General features: G+C 39.3%; 1 protein-coding gene across 3 annotated transcripts in view; it reads left to right on the top strand.

Moving 5' to 3' along the window:
- Positions 1-17083, top strand: part of Slc26a7 (solute carrier family 26 member 7) — a 109454-nt gene that overhangs the window by 40606 nt on the left and 51765 nt on the right. For all 3 annotated transcript variants that reach the window (XM_075966933.1, XM_075966935.1, XM_075966934.1), the window contains exon 5: positions 13073-13237. In XM_075966933.1, the coding sequence (XP_075823048.1) occupies positions 13073-13237 (165 nt within the window). The remainder of the gene's footprint in view (positions 1-13072; positions 13238-17083) is intronic.

A 17083-nucleotide genomic window follows, 5' to 3' on the forward strand; every position in this document is an offset into this window, starting at 1 on the left:
TGATTTTTATTGATTTCTACATTTTTCTCTGCTCCCCTCCTTGCCTCTCCCTTCCCCTTCAACCCTCTCACAAGGTCCGCATGTTCCCAATTTACTCAGGAGATCTTGTCTTTTTCTACTTCCCATGTATATTAGATCTATGTATGCCTCTCTTAGGGTTCTTGTTTTTAAAATCTGCTGCCATACTGTATTATGTATTCATGATTTTACTTTTTAGAGCTGGAACTCTCAGTTGTAAATTTTCTTGCTAGACCTGCCTTAGTTGTATTTCAACGTTGCTAGGTCAAACTTCCATAATGAATGGTTTATGATTGAAGAGCATTGCTCAGTGTTTAATATTTGTGTGGTTCCATCTGGTATCCATTTTTTTGTTGTTGTTTTCACACACTGTGAGCTGAGAAGTTACAAGAAATGATTTCACTTCTTTTATATGTACTAAGTCTTTCTATGTGACATAAAATGTGTTCTAGTTAGAGAGTCTTCTTTTGGGCTTCTGAGAAGAAAATGTGTATTCCATTTATGTTGGTGGCATAATCTGTTTAATTTGAGCTATGGCATAGCTTAACTTTGAAGGCCCTGTGTTAGTTTCCTGTTTAGATGATGTAAGCAAAGATGAGATTGGGCAATTGAAGCCAGTCAGTATTGTTCTTTCAGAACCCAACAGTGGGCAGTAGTGATGTTTTAAAACGACAATCTTAAGTGCCAACTTTCAGAGTACTTATTTTTATAGTTGTTCTATATTCTTATTCTTGATCAATTGTTCTTTTTGTTTATATGTGGTTCACTTTTTAAAGTTTACTTTATCTTATAAAATAGCTGTGCTGGCTTAGTTTTGGTTTTTATTTGCTTCTTGGTTGACGTCAGTCCTTGAACTTTCATTCTGGGAGTGTCTTTCCTAGTGAGACATAATTTAACAGACTGTTGGACCTGATTTTTTGTTGTTGGTTTTGTTTTCTTTTTTTTGTTGGTTTTTATTTTGTTTTGTTTTGTTTTGTTTTGGTTTTTTGAGACAGGATTTCACTGTAGCTTTGGAGCCTGTACTGGAACTTGCTCTTGTCAACCAGGCTGGCTTTGAGCTCATAGAGATCTGGCTGCCTCTGTCTCCCTGGTGCTGGGATTAAGGGCATGTGTCACTACCGCCTGGTTGTTTCTGTTTGTTTTTAAAGACAATTTCTAGTCTGTCTGTCTATGTGGAAGTGTTTAGGCCATTTATATTTAAGGTTTTATATAGTAACTTAGTGATTTGTTTATTTGACTGTTCAATTTTACTATTTTTCTCTCTCCTATTAGTAATAGAGCTTAGTATTAGATTTTTCCTGATTTCCTGGGCAGGACACTGTGGATTTCATCCCAGCTCTCCTTTGTTCATCTGCTCCTTTCATAAACTTTATTTTTCCCTGCGCTCTCTGAGGTTCTCCTTTGGATACCATCTGTAGTGTTTCTTGTAGGTCTTGAACTTCCTTAGTTTATGTTTGTTATAAAGTGTATTTTTCCATCAGCTTTTAATGTTAGCTTCACTGCCCATAGGTGTCTGGTTGGTAGCTGCTTCCTACCTGAGATTGCAAATACATCATTCCACTCTTTCTTGGACTTTGATAATTTAAGAGCTAATGTATTTATCTTTGAGGGTGAGCTGGTGTTTTTCTCAAAACTTTTAATATTATTTTTCTATTTTGTCTTTTTCTTTTTAGTTTTGGAGGGTGTGTGCATGCGTACGTGCGTGTGTGTGTGTGTGTGTGTGTGAGTGTGTGTGCATGCATTTGTGTGCATGCTTCCATGCATGGCCGTGCAGAGGCAGCAAAACACCAGGTGTTTTCCTCTGTTGTTCTCTACCTGTTTGCCTGAGACAGGATCTCTCACTGCAAGAGAAACTCACTGTTTCATCTGGACCAGCTGGCTAGCAAGCTCTCAGGGTTTAGCTGCCTCTACCCTCACTCTTGGGATTATATGTACATGTTTGTCATGGCTCCTCTTTTTTTTTTAAACTCGGATGCTGGGGACTTGAATTCAATTCTTGTTTGTAGAACAAGAATTCATACCCACTGAAGCATCTCTCCAGCCTCTCTCCTTTGTGTTTTTATGGCTTTGCTGTGATTCTTTGAAGAGAAAGTTGTTTTGTGGTCCTATCTTTTGGGAATTCTAAATGCCTCTTGTGTTTGGACGTCCATTTGTTTCTCTATAATACACGTTCACATATATTTTTCTTGACATAATGATATTTGAAATTAGTACTTCCTTGATCTTGTCCTCCATTCTTCCATTCCTTCTGATATTATTTGCATGCTTGGTTGAGTTTATTGTTGATGACTTTAGCTATGCTTTTATTTGTGTTGTTCTCTCTCTCTCTCTTTCCCCTTTCATTCTTTTTTGTTATACTTCTGATTTTTCTCATTAATTTTGCTCCGGGTTCTTATCATTTTTTCTCTAGGGTTCTTTGATCTTCTTTAAGGCACACATCATCTTTACTATTTAACTTTTAAAATCCTCAAATAGCATTTTCCCATTTGTGGTGCAATTTATCTCAGTAGTAGAAAAGCGATGATCTGGGGAGAATCATGTTTCTAAACCTAGTTTCATTTTTTTCTAAATAGGATTTTGGAATAGTAGATTGATTTTTTTCCATCTCTCTTTTTGCTTTTAATATTTATTATTTCCTTCTTTGACTATTAGGGAAGTATTTGTTGTTCATTTTCTATTTACAACTTATAAATCAATTATTTATTATATTTTTATTGACTTATTAAGAATGTTTAGTGCTATGCATTTTCTTTACTTATTGTTCCATACATATCCCGTGGGTTCTAATTTAGAGCTTTGCTTCCTCTATATTTTTATAAATAAATTTTCAATGATTTCAGCTTGTATTTCCTTTTTAAACTAACAATTATTAAAAGGATTTGTTTTTCTTTATATGAATGGGCCTTTTGTGCTTTTTAGTTTTGAGAGTTTGTAGCATAACAGCATTGTGTTGAGGGAGTGCTGCTTGTAATATTTCTTCATTGCCTAATTAATCTATTCATTTTAACAATAAACTTTAGCAATGAATGATTGTAAGACAATGTTAAAAAAAGCAGCTGATAATTTCAGAGGCTACAGATTTGTATGCAGTGGTGAATTCTACCTTCTTTCTGTGGTTAATCTTTTCGGTCTTAACAACCTGACTGTTCATTTCTACTCCAGGAATGATGCATTCATACTGTTGGCCACTTTTGCCTGAATAGCGTTTTCGTAACTGTTCGGTACTCTCTCTCCCTCTCACTTTGTCTTTCTCCTTGTCTCCGTCTCTATGTGTGTGTGTATGTACATCTCAGTCATAATCATTCAAACAATGTCAAACCTCTCTTTACTACTTTATTTACACTGTATAAAAATATGATTGTGCAGTCACAGCAATATAATGTGACGTGCATTTGTGCTGTGAATTAGATTGTGGACCTTTTAAAAACTCTTCTAGTGGGGTGTAATTGTTGTACATTAAACTCCATATATTTAGATTATATAGTGTGGTAAAATTTGATACCTATATATATCCATGAAATCATAGCCAATGTAATCATAGCATCAGTCACACATATCCATTGCGCACACCTCATTTTTTTGACTATTTGTAATCACTTCCTCTCACTCTTTACATGAATCTCCACCCCATGCCATAGCAATCCCTGACCCACTTCCTTGTCCAGTAATCACTCACTGCTATCACTGACCTTCTTCCGTCTCCAGGCATCACTTACCGTTGTTGATTTTGTAGGATCATTGCAATTGCTTCTTAGCATTGGAAGGAATTACTGTTAGAACTCATTTACTTTCTTACTATACACAATACAGTAGCTTTATTGACACAATGCTAATGCTTTTACTCTAATATCATCCATTTCTTTGTTTTCTTTTTGCAATGTATGTGTGGTATTTGTCTTGGCACATTTGCGATACTCACATGTATGTTTGCGTACATGTGGAGGTTGAAGGTTGACATTGTGTGTTAGTCTCATTTATTTCTCCACTCTTTGAGGCAGGGTCTTTCACTTAATAGCAGAACTTCCTGACTTGACCCATTTAAGTAGCCATTTTCCTCTAGGGATCCCTTTCTCCACCTCCCATGTGTTGCAATTACAGGAGGGCCATCTTGCCTACTGACACATATGTGCTGGGGGTCTAAAGTTTGGTCCTCATGTTTGTGTGTATGTACTTTATTCACTGAGCCATGTTCTCATTGTATGTGAATGTATGTGCCCAGGTCCAATGCCTGTGCATACATGTAAACCAGAGGAGCATGTCAAGGGCCCTACTCTTTCACTCTCTGATTGACTTTCTTGAGAGACTTTCTCACTGAGGCTGGAGCTAGTTTGACATCCAGCAATGGCAATGAACTCTTGGCTCTGCCATCCATAGCACAGGGATGCGCATGGCCATGCCTGGCATTCTAATGTGGGCACTGCAGTTGAACACGGGTCCTCAGGCTTGTTCAGCAGACACTCTCGGGCACACTAACTCATATCACACTGACTCAGATCCCCTGCCTCTCTATCATATCTCTCTAAAACACTTTGTCATTGGTAAAGAACAGTCTTTAGTGTAACTGGCACAATTATGTGTTATTAATATTGCTTCAGAGGAAACACAGATAAGAAAAAGAAAACCAAGTTTTCTAGCCAAAAGCCAGTAGCAGTAATGAATCTTCTCTTGACTTGCTCACACACCCCAGCAACAAGCTGTTAACTTCAGAGTTGAACTTTTGAGATGCAGGATCAGCACATGTTTCTGTAGAAAAGCAAGCACTCAGTAAAAGCCATAGCACGTTCGGAGCCGCGGATGTCCCTGTAGCTTTTATTAGTCTCCAGGACGGGCACTTTGCCTGCTTCTTTTTCCAAGAACTGAGAGGCCTGGGACTGTCCTTTGCCCATTTCATTTTGGAAATTTTCCCAAGCTTTACTTTTCTGAAGCAACCACAGGACAAGGTTTCTGCCCTGGAGGACGAGGCATAGACAGCTCCTTTGTTTAACAGTTGCGTAAGCACTGGCGGCAGAAGGGGGTGTGGCTCAGTGACAGAGCCCAGCGTTATTGCCCCAGTGGCTTCCAGACACACATGGCCGTAAGTCTTCAGGGATGACAAACTACACCTACTTGTAGTTTTGCACTAATCATACTTAGCATAGAAATAAGATGCTCATGAGCACAGGACTTAAGATAAAAGATTTTTCCCTCTCTTGTCCATGTATCATACTTAATCTTTTCTGAAAAGGAGGAGAATGATGTATTCTCTTCTGATATCATTCTATTGTTCACAACCATTTGAGTCAGGAAATCATTATTCTGTTTGGTTGAAATTTATCCAGCTGTGTTTGTACCTGAAAGACTGAAATCACAAACAATTTAACTATTTAAATAAAGTTAGAGTTCTGACATTCTTAAAAGCATAAAAGAAAAGACAATTATCACATAAAAAAGATAAAGCAAAGAAAACCAGCGTGCAAATCACAATCCCAGAGAACCTAGACAACAACGAGGACCCTAAGAGAGACAAACATAGATCTAATCTACATGGGTAGTAGAAAAAGACAAGATCTCCTGAGTAAATTGGGAGCATGGGGACCTTGGGGGAGGGTTGAAGGGGAGGAGAGAGGCAGGGAGGGGAGCAGAGAAAAATGTAGAACTCAATAAAAATATACAAAAAAGTATAAAAGGGAAATTCATGTTAAAAAACAATCTTTGCTATCTACACATTCTAGGATTACTACATAAGCTCATAAACTCAGTCCTCACTGACATCTGAAAATAAGTAATATACCATATTATGCACATAAAGAGACACTGATAAGCAAGTGCCTTATATAATTTTTGTGTATTTGTGCATGTTTGTGCGTATTGTTCCTATGTGTACCCATGCATGTATGTGGTCAGACTACAGGACAACATCAGTGCTGCGTCTCTATCAGCATCCACCATGAATTTTGAAACAGTCTATTGCTGACCTGGAACTTGCTACACAGACCAGACTGGCTGGTCAGCGAACCCCAGGGATCTGTCTGTTTTCTGCCTCTCCAGGACCGGATTGCAAATGCGTGCCCAACTATTGTTAAAGCCGGGTAGAATCTGGTGACCACACTCAGGGAAGTATGGTACTGAATTCCAACCACCTTTAGGCTTTCAGACAGAATATTATAACTAAGCGACGGCATAGTAGAATCTGTACTACAGTCTGGATTCTTATAACTTCTGTCTTGCACAGCTTACAGTCTTATTTATTTATTTTTGAGACAAGTTCTCACTCTGTAGCTCAAGCTGTCTTTGAACTTGCTGCGTTGCTTTGGTCTGCCCAGTGCTGGGACTGCAGGTGGGTGCTACCAGACTCTGCTTTCTAGGCTGATATTGAGAAAGGGAAGAGGGACAGCAAAGCCACCAATTTCTGGCTCAGCCCTCTTCTTGCTCATTCCAATATGTCACTTCCTGAACAGTTCCAACAGCCTGTGCTCCCGGCTCACACTGTGAAGTGGGTAGAAATCTGGGTTCCTTGCTTGCTCAGCTGCTCAGTGGGCTGGTGAACGTCTCTCTCCAGCCACTAGTCGGCCTCTTCCCTATTGATGGAGGCGGTCACGCAACTTTGTGTTCCCATAAGGCACTGCTCTCTCCCTTCCTTCTAAGGCTTCTTCACATCAGAAAACAGTATTTGCATGTTTGCCTTCCACCATGCATTGTGGGCCTCTGTGAAACATAGACTGTTTACTTCCCTAATCCCAGCAGCTGGTGCCCTATAGCCATGAGTTAGAGAAATTAAAGGGGGGAAAGGTCAATTAAATGTTAGTGGCTTCACTATGTTAAATAATCAAAATTAAATGATTGTTTTTTTTTTACCTTTTCAGATTTGCTCTTTTTTGCCCCCCCCCTTTAAACTAAAAGACAGGAAATCATTCTTTATCTTTCAAATTTTATGGCAGGTTAACAAAGCTTAGAATTTTCTAATTTCGTCATATATTCTATTTGACCTATTCTTTTTAAATATACCAGCTGAGTCAGCAGAATCCCCTACTTCCTACTTCTTCTGTTCACAATTATTCCCATACATGATAGAAATTCAAAATTACAGCCATGCTATGTTTCAACTTGGTACACTCCCGTCTCTTAGTAACATGACACCTCCATCCTTCCAGCTGACTCCATGTTGTCATTTGGCTGGAGTAGAAAGGAAGGCAGAAGAGCCAAGCAGTAAATCCCTGATAGCTCCGACCCTCATGGTCTCTTACTATGGCAGGAAAGGTCTGACCACCCAATATATTATGGCATATTCTTCAACCACGTAAGTGTAATAGAAAAACTCTCAAGGCAAGCGGATTTCTGATACATTCTGTGGCACTCAAGGTCAAACTATGTTTGGCAAACACGTGCTGCATTTGCCTATGGGGTAGTCCAGACTTTCTGTGATCCCTTCTCTTTTTGTCTGGTTTGGGCTGTGTCTTTCTTACTCTGGCCACCCCGTCATGCCTACTTTTAAATGGCCGTTTGCCCCACATTCTAACATTGGATCAATCCTACCAAAGCCAGGCTCTGATGTAGGAGCCAGACCTGTACAAGTCTTGGCAAAATTAGGTGTTTAATAAATGTATGGAAGAGTGATGTCACCTGTTCCCGAGAAACTCCCTTTTAACTGCGTTTAGAGTACAGTGTGTTCTGACTTCACCATTTCTTGTTGAATTTTCTGCTATTCCCTCTCGGCTGGTTTTGCTCCTTTTAAGCAAACAGAGCTGCCCTCTCAATATGACCCAGCTGAACTATGGTACATCTGTATTCTCCCTTCCTGGAATGGTTTCTTAGCATGTTCTGTCTTGAATGTCTCAAGAGTAGCAGACAGTTCAAAACCTCTCCTGCAATATTCCTGTCTTCCTCCAGTTTCCAATGTCACGTTTTCTTTTTTCTTTCTTTTTGTAAGCAAAGTTTTTATTAGCCTATAGTCATGATTCACAATGGGCTCCATTCTGGCATTTTAATTTATATATCTGTAAAGTCCATTGACCACAGGCACTGTCATGTAGCCTGTTTTTGAGTGGATGTTGTAGAAAATGGGAATTAAGGTGTGGGGACAATCTGCATACAACTTTGGAATTATGTAGAGGACATCTGCCTGTTCTTTTCCATGTATTTAGAAAGTCATGTGTTGACTGAGGTTTCTGTCCTGCCTGGTTCCCACAGTCGTTAAGTGCCGAAGAAATCACACAGAGGCCTACATTAATTATAAACCTATTGGCCTAATATCTCAGGCTCCTTATTAACTCTTATAACTTATATTAGCCCATAATTCTTATCTGTGTTAGCCTCATGGCTTGGTACCTTTCTAGCAATCTCATCTTGCTTCCTCTGGGTGATGATTGCAGACTGAAACTTTACCTTTTCTTAGTCTATATCTTGAGTTGTGAACTATGTATTAAATTCTCTAATTTGCAGCAGTGTTACGCCTATCTCATACTCAGTGTTCCATAAGTACTCAATCAATGGACAAGTCAGTGATTTGCCATAGTGAATAGGCTAGATACCCAGAACAGCAACCACACCTGCCATCCATGCATGCTGTATCACAATGACATTTCCTGACCAAACTTTAAAAATTGACTGAAGGTCACTTGAAAGAATTGACCGAAATCTGAAATGCATTTAATTTGCATATAACACATGGTTTTTATACAGCTATGACTAAATAATACCATGATAGTGAATCTTGATAATACATGTTTGAGGTTTTAAGCATTAGCCTAGAACATTGGTATTGTTGTGAGCTGCTGCAGTATATTGCATGAAATCTGTGCTCTCCTTAGATATTGCATGACTATTTGGGGGAGTTGATTAACCATAATACAATCATCATCATCCATTTTGGTAAAAGGAGCTTCAAAATCCTTAATACTGGGCCGCAAGTGAAATATTCTTGAGAATCCCCACTTTACATTTTAAGTTTGTAGATGATCTTGGACTAGCCTGTGGGTTCCCTTTCCAATGCTGCCCTGTTCCAGAATTTGCTGCATTCAGGTTGTAGACACCAATTTCTGTGTATTAGATCAACTCCCCCATGAACAAACTGGTGCAGTTTTGATGATGGGAAAAGGGAGTTCTTTAACACTCTCCTTTCCCCACTTCTCTCCTTGCCCATTTCTCCTTCCCTTCATCCCTTTCTCCTCCTCCTTGTATCTGCCATTGATCTGGATTGGGAAGAATGCTGTGGAAACTTCAAGTATTCAAAGACCTGAATGAATCCTCAATTTATATTTTAAGTAAAAGTTACTAGTATGATTCCCTTCACATGACACTCTTAAGAAGGTAAGGCTACAGATACAGTAAGTACAGCTAGGTTTCCAAAAACTTGAAAATAAAGGGTAAGACAAAAGAAAGTACTGTCTCCTGTATGTTTTCAATCCCTGCCCAGTGGTCCATGTCATAAAGAGTTCTTGAGGGACCCATTGGCCTTCCACTCAAGAACTCTCTGTTCCCAATGTTTGCCCCTTGCTGGCAGGATGTTTTAAAGGCATAGATCTGTGGGTATGTAGTGTATTACAATCGTTGAGGTTCCGGTGTTTTAAAAGAGGATAGGCCCTTGTTTCTGATTTCTATGGCTTAGTAGAGTTCAATGTTTTCAGCATTTGAAATGGTTGGACTCTTATGGCACCCTAGAGTCATTCTGGACCTTTCAGTTTGGAAACGTAGGTTGTAGAAATGACCAAGCTTTTAGAAAGGTCATGGTTTAGGCAGTTACTGTTAGTGGCCACTTCAGATTTTTCAGACGTTGCAAGCCATGAACCCATCTGAAGAGACTTTGTAGTTTAGGACATAAAGCAAAGGCAGTAGTTGAAGTGTTGACGGTCCTGCAAAGCCTTCTAAGAGTTTGCTAAATGATTAGCTCCTAAGCACACAGAGGGGAGCTTCTCAGCCTTCCAGGGGAGCATAGCCTTTTATTTATGTGAATAGCTTCCAGAGTTTTAAAGGTGTGAATGAACTACTTGTATGATTCATTTAGATAAAACGAAGATGCAAAGCTGGTGTTCTTTGGAGTTTAATAAAATGCTAATTTCTCCATCATGACCTAAAAGAGTTAGTGCCCTAAGTGGGAATTTGTGATCTTGCTTATACAGAGATACTTGGGAATTCTTGGTTCAGTGTCTTTCTAGATTGTGTTTTCAGAATAAACTCAACAGACTATGTCAAGAGTCAAGAGAGGCCACAAAGATCACTTTGTTCTTTTAGTGCCCACGTAAGCTTGGTTGCATTGGAGTTTCCAACAGGGTCTTGTTGCTACTTTCCGAACTGACACAAGGCTTTTTAAAACAAAGCATAGTAACAGAAGCCATAGCCTTTTCTTCCTGTGTTGGCAGTGGAACTGGCCTCATTTCTGTCTTGATGCCTCTCTCTCTTCTCTTATCAGATATTGAATGAAAGGTGGCTGCTAAGCCACAAGAATTCCAATGCACTCACATTCTATCAAAGCTTCCAGGGTTGAAAAATATGATGTGGCCATATCTGCATCTTTAAAACTAATAGCTTGTTTTCTGTGCAGAACAGATATGTAAAATACTTCATGACATCTTTCTGTATTTCCCATCCTGCATGATTTACAGGTTTCAAAGCATTATCATGTATTATTTTTTTATTTTATTTATTTATTTATTTTTTAAATTTATTTATTTATTTAAGGATTTCTGCGTATCATGTATTATTTTATATGCACCTTGCCACAGCCCGAAAAGATGGACAGGGCACACACATCATTCTAATAACTTACGGATGATGATTCAGTTCAAAGAACTGAAGTAGATTTTCTACAACCATATATTTAGGATGTGGGAGAAAAGAGGACCGTAAAGCTAATGTTCCAGCTTCTGCCCAGGAAACTCCACTTTATATGAGAGCATTATTGCTGGCAGCCAAACATGAATTGCGATGCTATCATAATATAGATGTCATGCATTTTGTAATTTATGTTCTGGTGGTAGCAGATAACATTTTGAACGTCTAAGTCTCACTGTTAACCTTTGGATTGCAGGAAATTTCTCTGCTATTTTTCTTTCTGGTCTTTTCTTAATTTCATTTTCCAACAGGAATTTTAGGACTTGACCTAGATACTATTATTAAACCATTACTTGTTTCTTTTTTTCTGGAAGGGATACTCACAAATATAATCTAGTGTTACTTTTGAACTAATAGATGTTACTTTTTACTGATTCTGTGACTGAGTTTAAATGGTCAAAGAACTTCTTAAAGCCCCCTTACTATTTCCTCTGGCAAAAGATACAATCCTAGAAATGGCAGGAGCATGTTTTTGCCTTATGAGCTCATTTTGAAAGAGAATATGATGTATTGTTTGAGGTTTCTGTCCTGCCAGGTTCCTGCAGTCGTTAAGTCCCAAAGAAATCCCACAGAGATCTACATTAGTTATAAACCGATTGGCCCATTAGCTCAGGCTTCTTATTAACTCTTATAACCTATATTAGCCCATTATTCTTGTCTGTGTTAGCTACGTGTCTTGGTACTTTTTGGCGAGGCAGTCACATCTTGCTTGCTCTGTGTCAAGATCATGATTGTAGACTGCAGAATTTTCTTCCCAGAATTCTTCTGTTCTTATTGCCCTGCCTCTACTTCCTGCCTGGTCACTCTGCCTATACTTCTTGCCTGGCTACTGGCCAGTCAGCATTTTATTAAACAAATACAAGAAACAAATGTTTACAGGGTAAAACCATTGTCCCACAGCAATGCTGGTAGTCATAAAAAGGTGTTTAAGGAAACTTTTTATAGTGATTTCTATAAAGTCCTGCTTCTTTACACACATCCCTATTCTCCATCTCCATCTGTTCTCTCTCTCTCTCTCTCTCTCTCTCTCTCTCTCTCTCTCTCTCTTCTCTCTCTCTCTCTCTCTCTCTCTCTCTCTCTCTCTCTCTCTCTCTCTCTCTCTCTCTCTGTAGTACCCAGCTGTGGTGGTTTGAATGTAATTGCTCCCCATGTGTGTGTTCATAGAAAGTGGCAGTATTAGGAGGTGTAGCATTGTTGGAGTAGGTGTGGTGTTGTTGGAGGAAGTGTGTCACTGTGGGGGTGGGCTCTGAGGTCTCATATATGCTCAAGCCACACTCAGTGTCTCAGACCACTTGCTGTTGGCTGCTGATGAAGATTCAGGTCTCTCAGCTCCAGCACCATGTCTGTCTGCATGCCACCAGGTCCTACCATGATGATAATGGACTAAACCTCTGAAACTGGAAGCTGCCCCACTCCCAGCTAAATGTTTTCCTTTCTAAGAGTTGCTGTGGTCACGGTGTCTCTCCACAGCAATAGAAACCCTAACTAAGACACTGTCTCTATCTGTATTTCCATCCCTATTCCCATCTCTGTCTGTATTCCCTCCCGGTCTGTATTCTCATCTATCTGTATCATCTGTCCCTATCTGTATTCCTACCTGAAGACAGGTCTGCTGTCTTCTTAAGAAGCATTAGCCTTTAGAGCTCAGGATATCTTATCAAGCTTTTCAGAAGGTCAGGGAAGAAGTTCTTTCCTCAATGCCTTTGAAGTTATACATTTATTGGGTATCAAGTGGTGAATCATGATTCTTTCTGATACTTTGAAAATTTTGTATGTTAATGCGAATTTGATTTTTCTTTCACAGAGATGCACGTGTTATTCTAGTACATCTTTCTCTTTACCTTTAAAGGAAATAGTTTCCTAATTTTGCAGCACAGTTAAACAACAGTTTGTTTTATTGCATTTTTTCCAGTATTGTGAACTCCAGTAGGAATTAATGCAGAAGCCTGGTCAGATCTGATGACTGCATTCCCAGCAGCACAATAAGGAAAAGAATGGTCAACATTCAGAGAGAAAACTGTTGGGCTAATTTTGATGAAACCATGCATACTGTACTTAGTAAAACTTGGGACACTATTAAACCTTGTAATATTCTCAAAACACACAAATACTGAATAGATCAACTTAAAGAAACCCATTCCCCAATTCACTATGCATCTATAAACAAAAATGTGTCTAGCATTCACCTCTTTAGGAACTTGGAGGATGTCACCTGAATGTGACGGCCAACTCTCCTCTGTCCTTTTAGGTGGCTATGTTTGTGCTGCAGCTGGGCAGTGCCACGTTCCTGGTTACAGAGCCTGTGATCAGTGCGATGACCACGGGGGCCGCCACCCATGTTGTCACTTCACAAGTCAAGTATCTCTTGGGAATTAAAATGCCATACATATCTGGACCACTGGGATTCTTTTATGTAAGTTTTCTAAGTGTCTCTGTTTGTGTGATTTGAGTACCTGTTTCACAAAATTGAATTTAGCCTACTTCAGTACTGAGTAAAAAAAGGATGTCTTAAGTGTGATTAGTATATGAAACTAGTTTAATGAGCACAATCTACTTATTTTGGTACTCATTTCTTATGTAGTGAATAACAGTAGAAGTTGACTGGTGAGAAAAAGTGGTCGTGTATTTTTGTGAGTCAGATCTACTGCCAAGTTCTAATGAAATCCATCCACCGGGCTTTCGACCCACTAACAACAGCACACTCTATCACATTCTTGCAGAATTGTGAACTCCAGGAGGGATCAAGACAGAGTTGTGGTTGGTATTGCTGACCGGAGCCCAGTAGCCGAGAATCAGCTATTAAAAGCCAATTGAACTTGAGAGGCAAATGGCTGGCCAGTTTCAGCATATTTCCACAATAGCATTCCATTGCTCCTGCCTTCTTTGGAGGCTTAAAATCCATGAGAGCTTAGGACTTTGCACTCAGTTTGAATTTTATAACAACAATAGCAATAACAACAACAACAACACATTCAAGTAATGAACTTCACAGAAAAAAATCTAATCTTCACTTTACTTAATTTTGGGCATTGCTGTTTGCTCAGTAATATCTATGTGTCATAGCAGGAGTTGTGTTGGCCTTAATCTTGACGCTATTGTCTGAACAGCGACCAGATATACGGAAGCGCATAACTGACTGGGCTCACGTCTAGTGTGGGGTTTGTTGCAGGTGCATCTCATTCTTCCATTCTGTAGCAGGAATTCACCTCAGTTGCATATTGTTATCTGCATGACATTGTTGACCTTTTGGTCCTTTTTCTCGTGTGTATGTGTGTTCTCATGTGTGTGGGCACATGTGTGGGGACATGTATGTGCAGACTGAGTCTGGCTTCAGAAGTTTCCCCCTTTTTCTCTATTCATTTGGACAGGGTATCCCACTGAGCCCAGTGCTCACGACCATGGCTCATTTCCTATTCCGTTTGCTCTGAAAATCTTTCTCTGTCTTCTAAGCATTGGAATGACAGGCCAGCCCCTTGCCTACGTGGCAGTTACACTGTTTGGGGATCTGAATGTCAGGCTTCACGCTTGCATCCAAAGCACCTTAACTCCAGAACTATCTCCTAGGCCCCAGTGATTGTTTATGTAATATACGTCTCAAGTTGTGGAATTACTCTATCAAAATGATTTAATATTTTTACCAAATTTCTAACTGGAAATTTCAACATATTGATATTTTACTTCAACTGTATCATTGCCAGTTCTGGCTGTTTCTGTTTTTAAAAAGTACCAATATCTGTGGAGTGGGCTGTCAAGTCCTTTGGGCCGACGTCAGGAAGTGGGATAGCTGGGCCAGAGGAAGACAGAAAAAGAAGAAATGTAGTAATTATAGTATAATCTCAAAAATAAAAGGAAAAAAGATTCTGAATACAATGCATGCATATATGGAATTCTCAGAGCTAATAACAGCACTCTCGTGTAAGTGTGAGAATGAGAGAGACATGTGGAAATTCTCTTTCATGGTGCTGTATACAGGTGGTGTCTGGGACATGTGCCTAGCACTAATGAGAAGAGGGTCTGAATCCTTGCCCTCCTCAAGCTCTACTTTTAATATTTCAAACAGTAGTGACCAAACACACACAAATAAACACAAATTGGAGTAAATGTTATGAAATTTAAAAATTATCAACTTGGTATTTGAAAAAAAGTTCTCCGTTGTATTAATGTCCCTTTGTCTGCGTCAGAGGTAAAGTAGTAACAAAGATGTAGTATTGATGGTATGGGGCTGTCAGTTGGTTCTGAAGTGTTGTTGCTTAGGTAATATCCAGGCTCAGTGCTTCATTCATTGCAAGAGAGCTTAAAATTGGAACTGCGCCTGGAAGCAACATAATTCCATGCTCCCAACTCAAACAAAAACAGACCAAAGTAGCTGTAAGCCATCAGATGACTGGCTGGGAATTAAGACCTTTGGTGACGCCCAGTCTACAGGACAGAACAAAATTGGAGGAGATTCTGCCGTGACCTGCCTGGGAATGGCGTGTTAATCTGTACATGGGCAGAGGAGAAAATATATGTGTGGTAGAACTGGGCCCTGTTTGGTCATATCTGTGCATGTTGATTATTCTCTTTGTTTACAGGAGTGTGTTTAAAAAAAGCCACACTGACTTGGGAATAACATTTCCTCCTCCCCCATTTGTTACTGTGTGGACTCGCTCCCTGAAGTATTATGTATGTCATTGCCTTCTCTTGTATATTGTTTTCTTGTAAGGTGAACTGCAGGTCACTTTTTCTTATCTAGATCAAATACCGTAAGGCCTTTGGAGATCTTTTTTAAGACCTCACACAGAAACTGCATCAGATTTATGTGTGTGCTGAGATTGCACATTTTTCATCCACATTACTTAGCTCTAGAAGATGCAATGCTTTGTTCTGATGGAGAATATTTAAAAATCTTACTTTTGCTGGCCTACGTCAGAGGATCCTATGCTCTTAGGTGTGTTGGAATTGGTGGTTCATTGTTCTTGGTCAGTGTGCTAACAGTTCTGTATCAAAAATAGTCATGATTCCAAACAGGAAAGAGGCGATCTAATAAGCCCAGCACTTGAGATCCTATAGAAGGAAACATGTGAGTCTGAGGCCAGCCTGGAATGTATAGTGAGCCATTGGCTACCTTGAGCTACATAGTGAATTAACAGCCAACATACAGTGCATAGTGCTACTCTGTCTAAAGAAGAAAATGTAGTAAGCTGAGTATCAGTTGAAAATTAAGCCATTCACAATGGATACTTTTACCGGGATAGTTGAAAATGAGTTTTAGTATAGTTAGTTCAGTTGAGAGAACCTGTTGATCAGAATGTAAATTTGAACTTGTTTTTGATTATTTAAGTTGTATCTAAAATGGGAGGTCTGAACTCAGTGTAACAATACAGAGAAGATGAAACCATTCAAGGCTCTGGTCATCTGGTCAGAGCACTTGGAGGAAAGTCCTTGAATGAAATTTGGGCTTTTTTCTTTCTGACTGCTTCCTTCTGAGTTTTCAACACTCTTATATCCTGTTTGAAAGTTCCTAGGCTGTGGAGAGAAAAAAGAACACATCACTGGGTGTATATTGTTGCATAAATTAATGTATAGAATATTTTATAAGCTTGCATAATGAGCCTGTCACAAATCTTAATAGTTTGGGACACTGGTTTTTATTTTTAAAAATCAAATTTAGCTTATATGTCCTCTAATTCATTCCAGTAGCATTGACCTTTACTATCAATTTTGAAAGAAAACAGTCTTCTTTTGTTTTATTCCTTTGGTTTGTAGTAGGTGTTTCCTGATGCTTACAACGTTGGTTTTCCTTCCTTCCATAGGACTGCTGATCTGTACAATAAAGGAAGTCTGTTATCTCAGTTGAATTTGTAACATCTCTGTCCATTGGCGTCTTTGGGCTTGAAAGTGTACTCCCCTCAGTGGAACACTTTTAGCAGATGGTTTAAATCAGATCCATGAAGTGGTATAGCGTTTATTTTGCTCTCTTGGATTATAGGAAGGACTTCCAATTGTTTTGAGTGATAGGTATTGCTGCAGTTTGAATGTGAAACATGTCTGAAAGGACTAGATTTAACATAAAGGCTTGTTCCACAATCTTATGGAAAGTAGTAGCATCTTTAAGAAGCAGAGCTTTGTGAGAGGGGGCCAGTTTCTCTTTCTTTTCCAGAACACAAAGCAAGCAACTTTGCCCACTGCCATAACTTGTTGCCTTTGCTGCAGACTGGTAAGGAGCCAAATGAACATAGATGGAAACCTCTGAAACTATTAGCCGAAAGAATCCTTT

This window comes from Microtus pennsylvanicus, chromosome 3 (genome assembly GCF_037038515.1).
Source record: "Microtus pennsylvanicus isolate mMicPen1 chromosome 3, mMicPen1.hap1, whole genome shotgun sequence".
NCBI classification, from domain to species: domain Eukaryota; kingdom Metazoa; phylum Chordata; class Mammalia; order Rodentia; family Cricetidae; genus Microtus; species Microtus pennsylvanicus.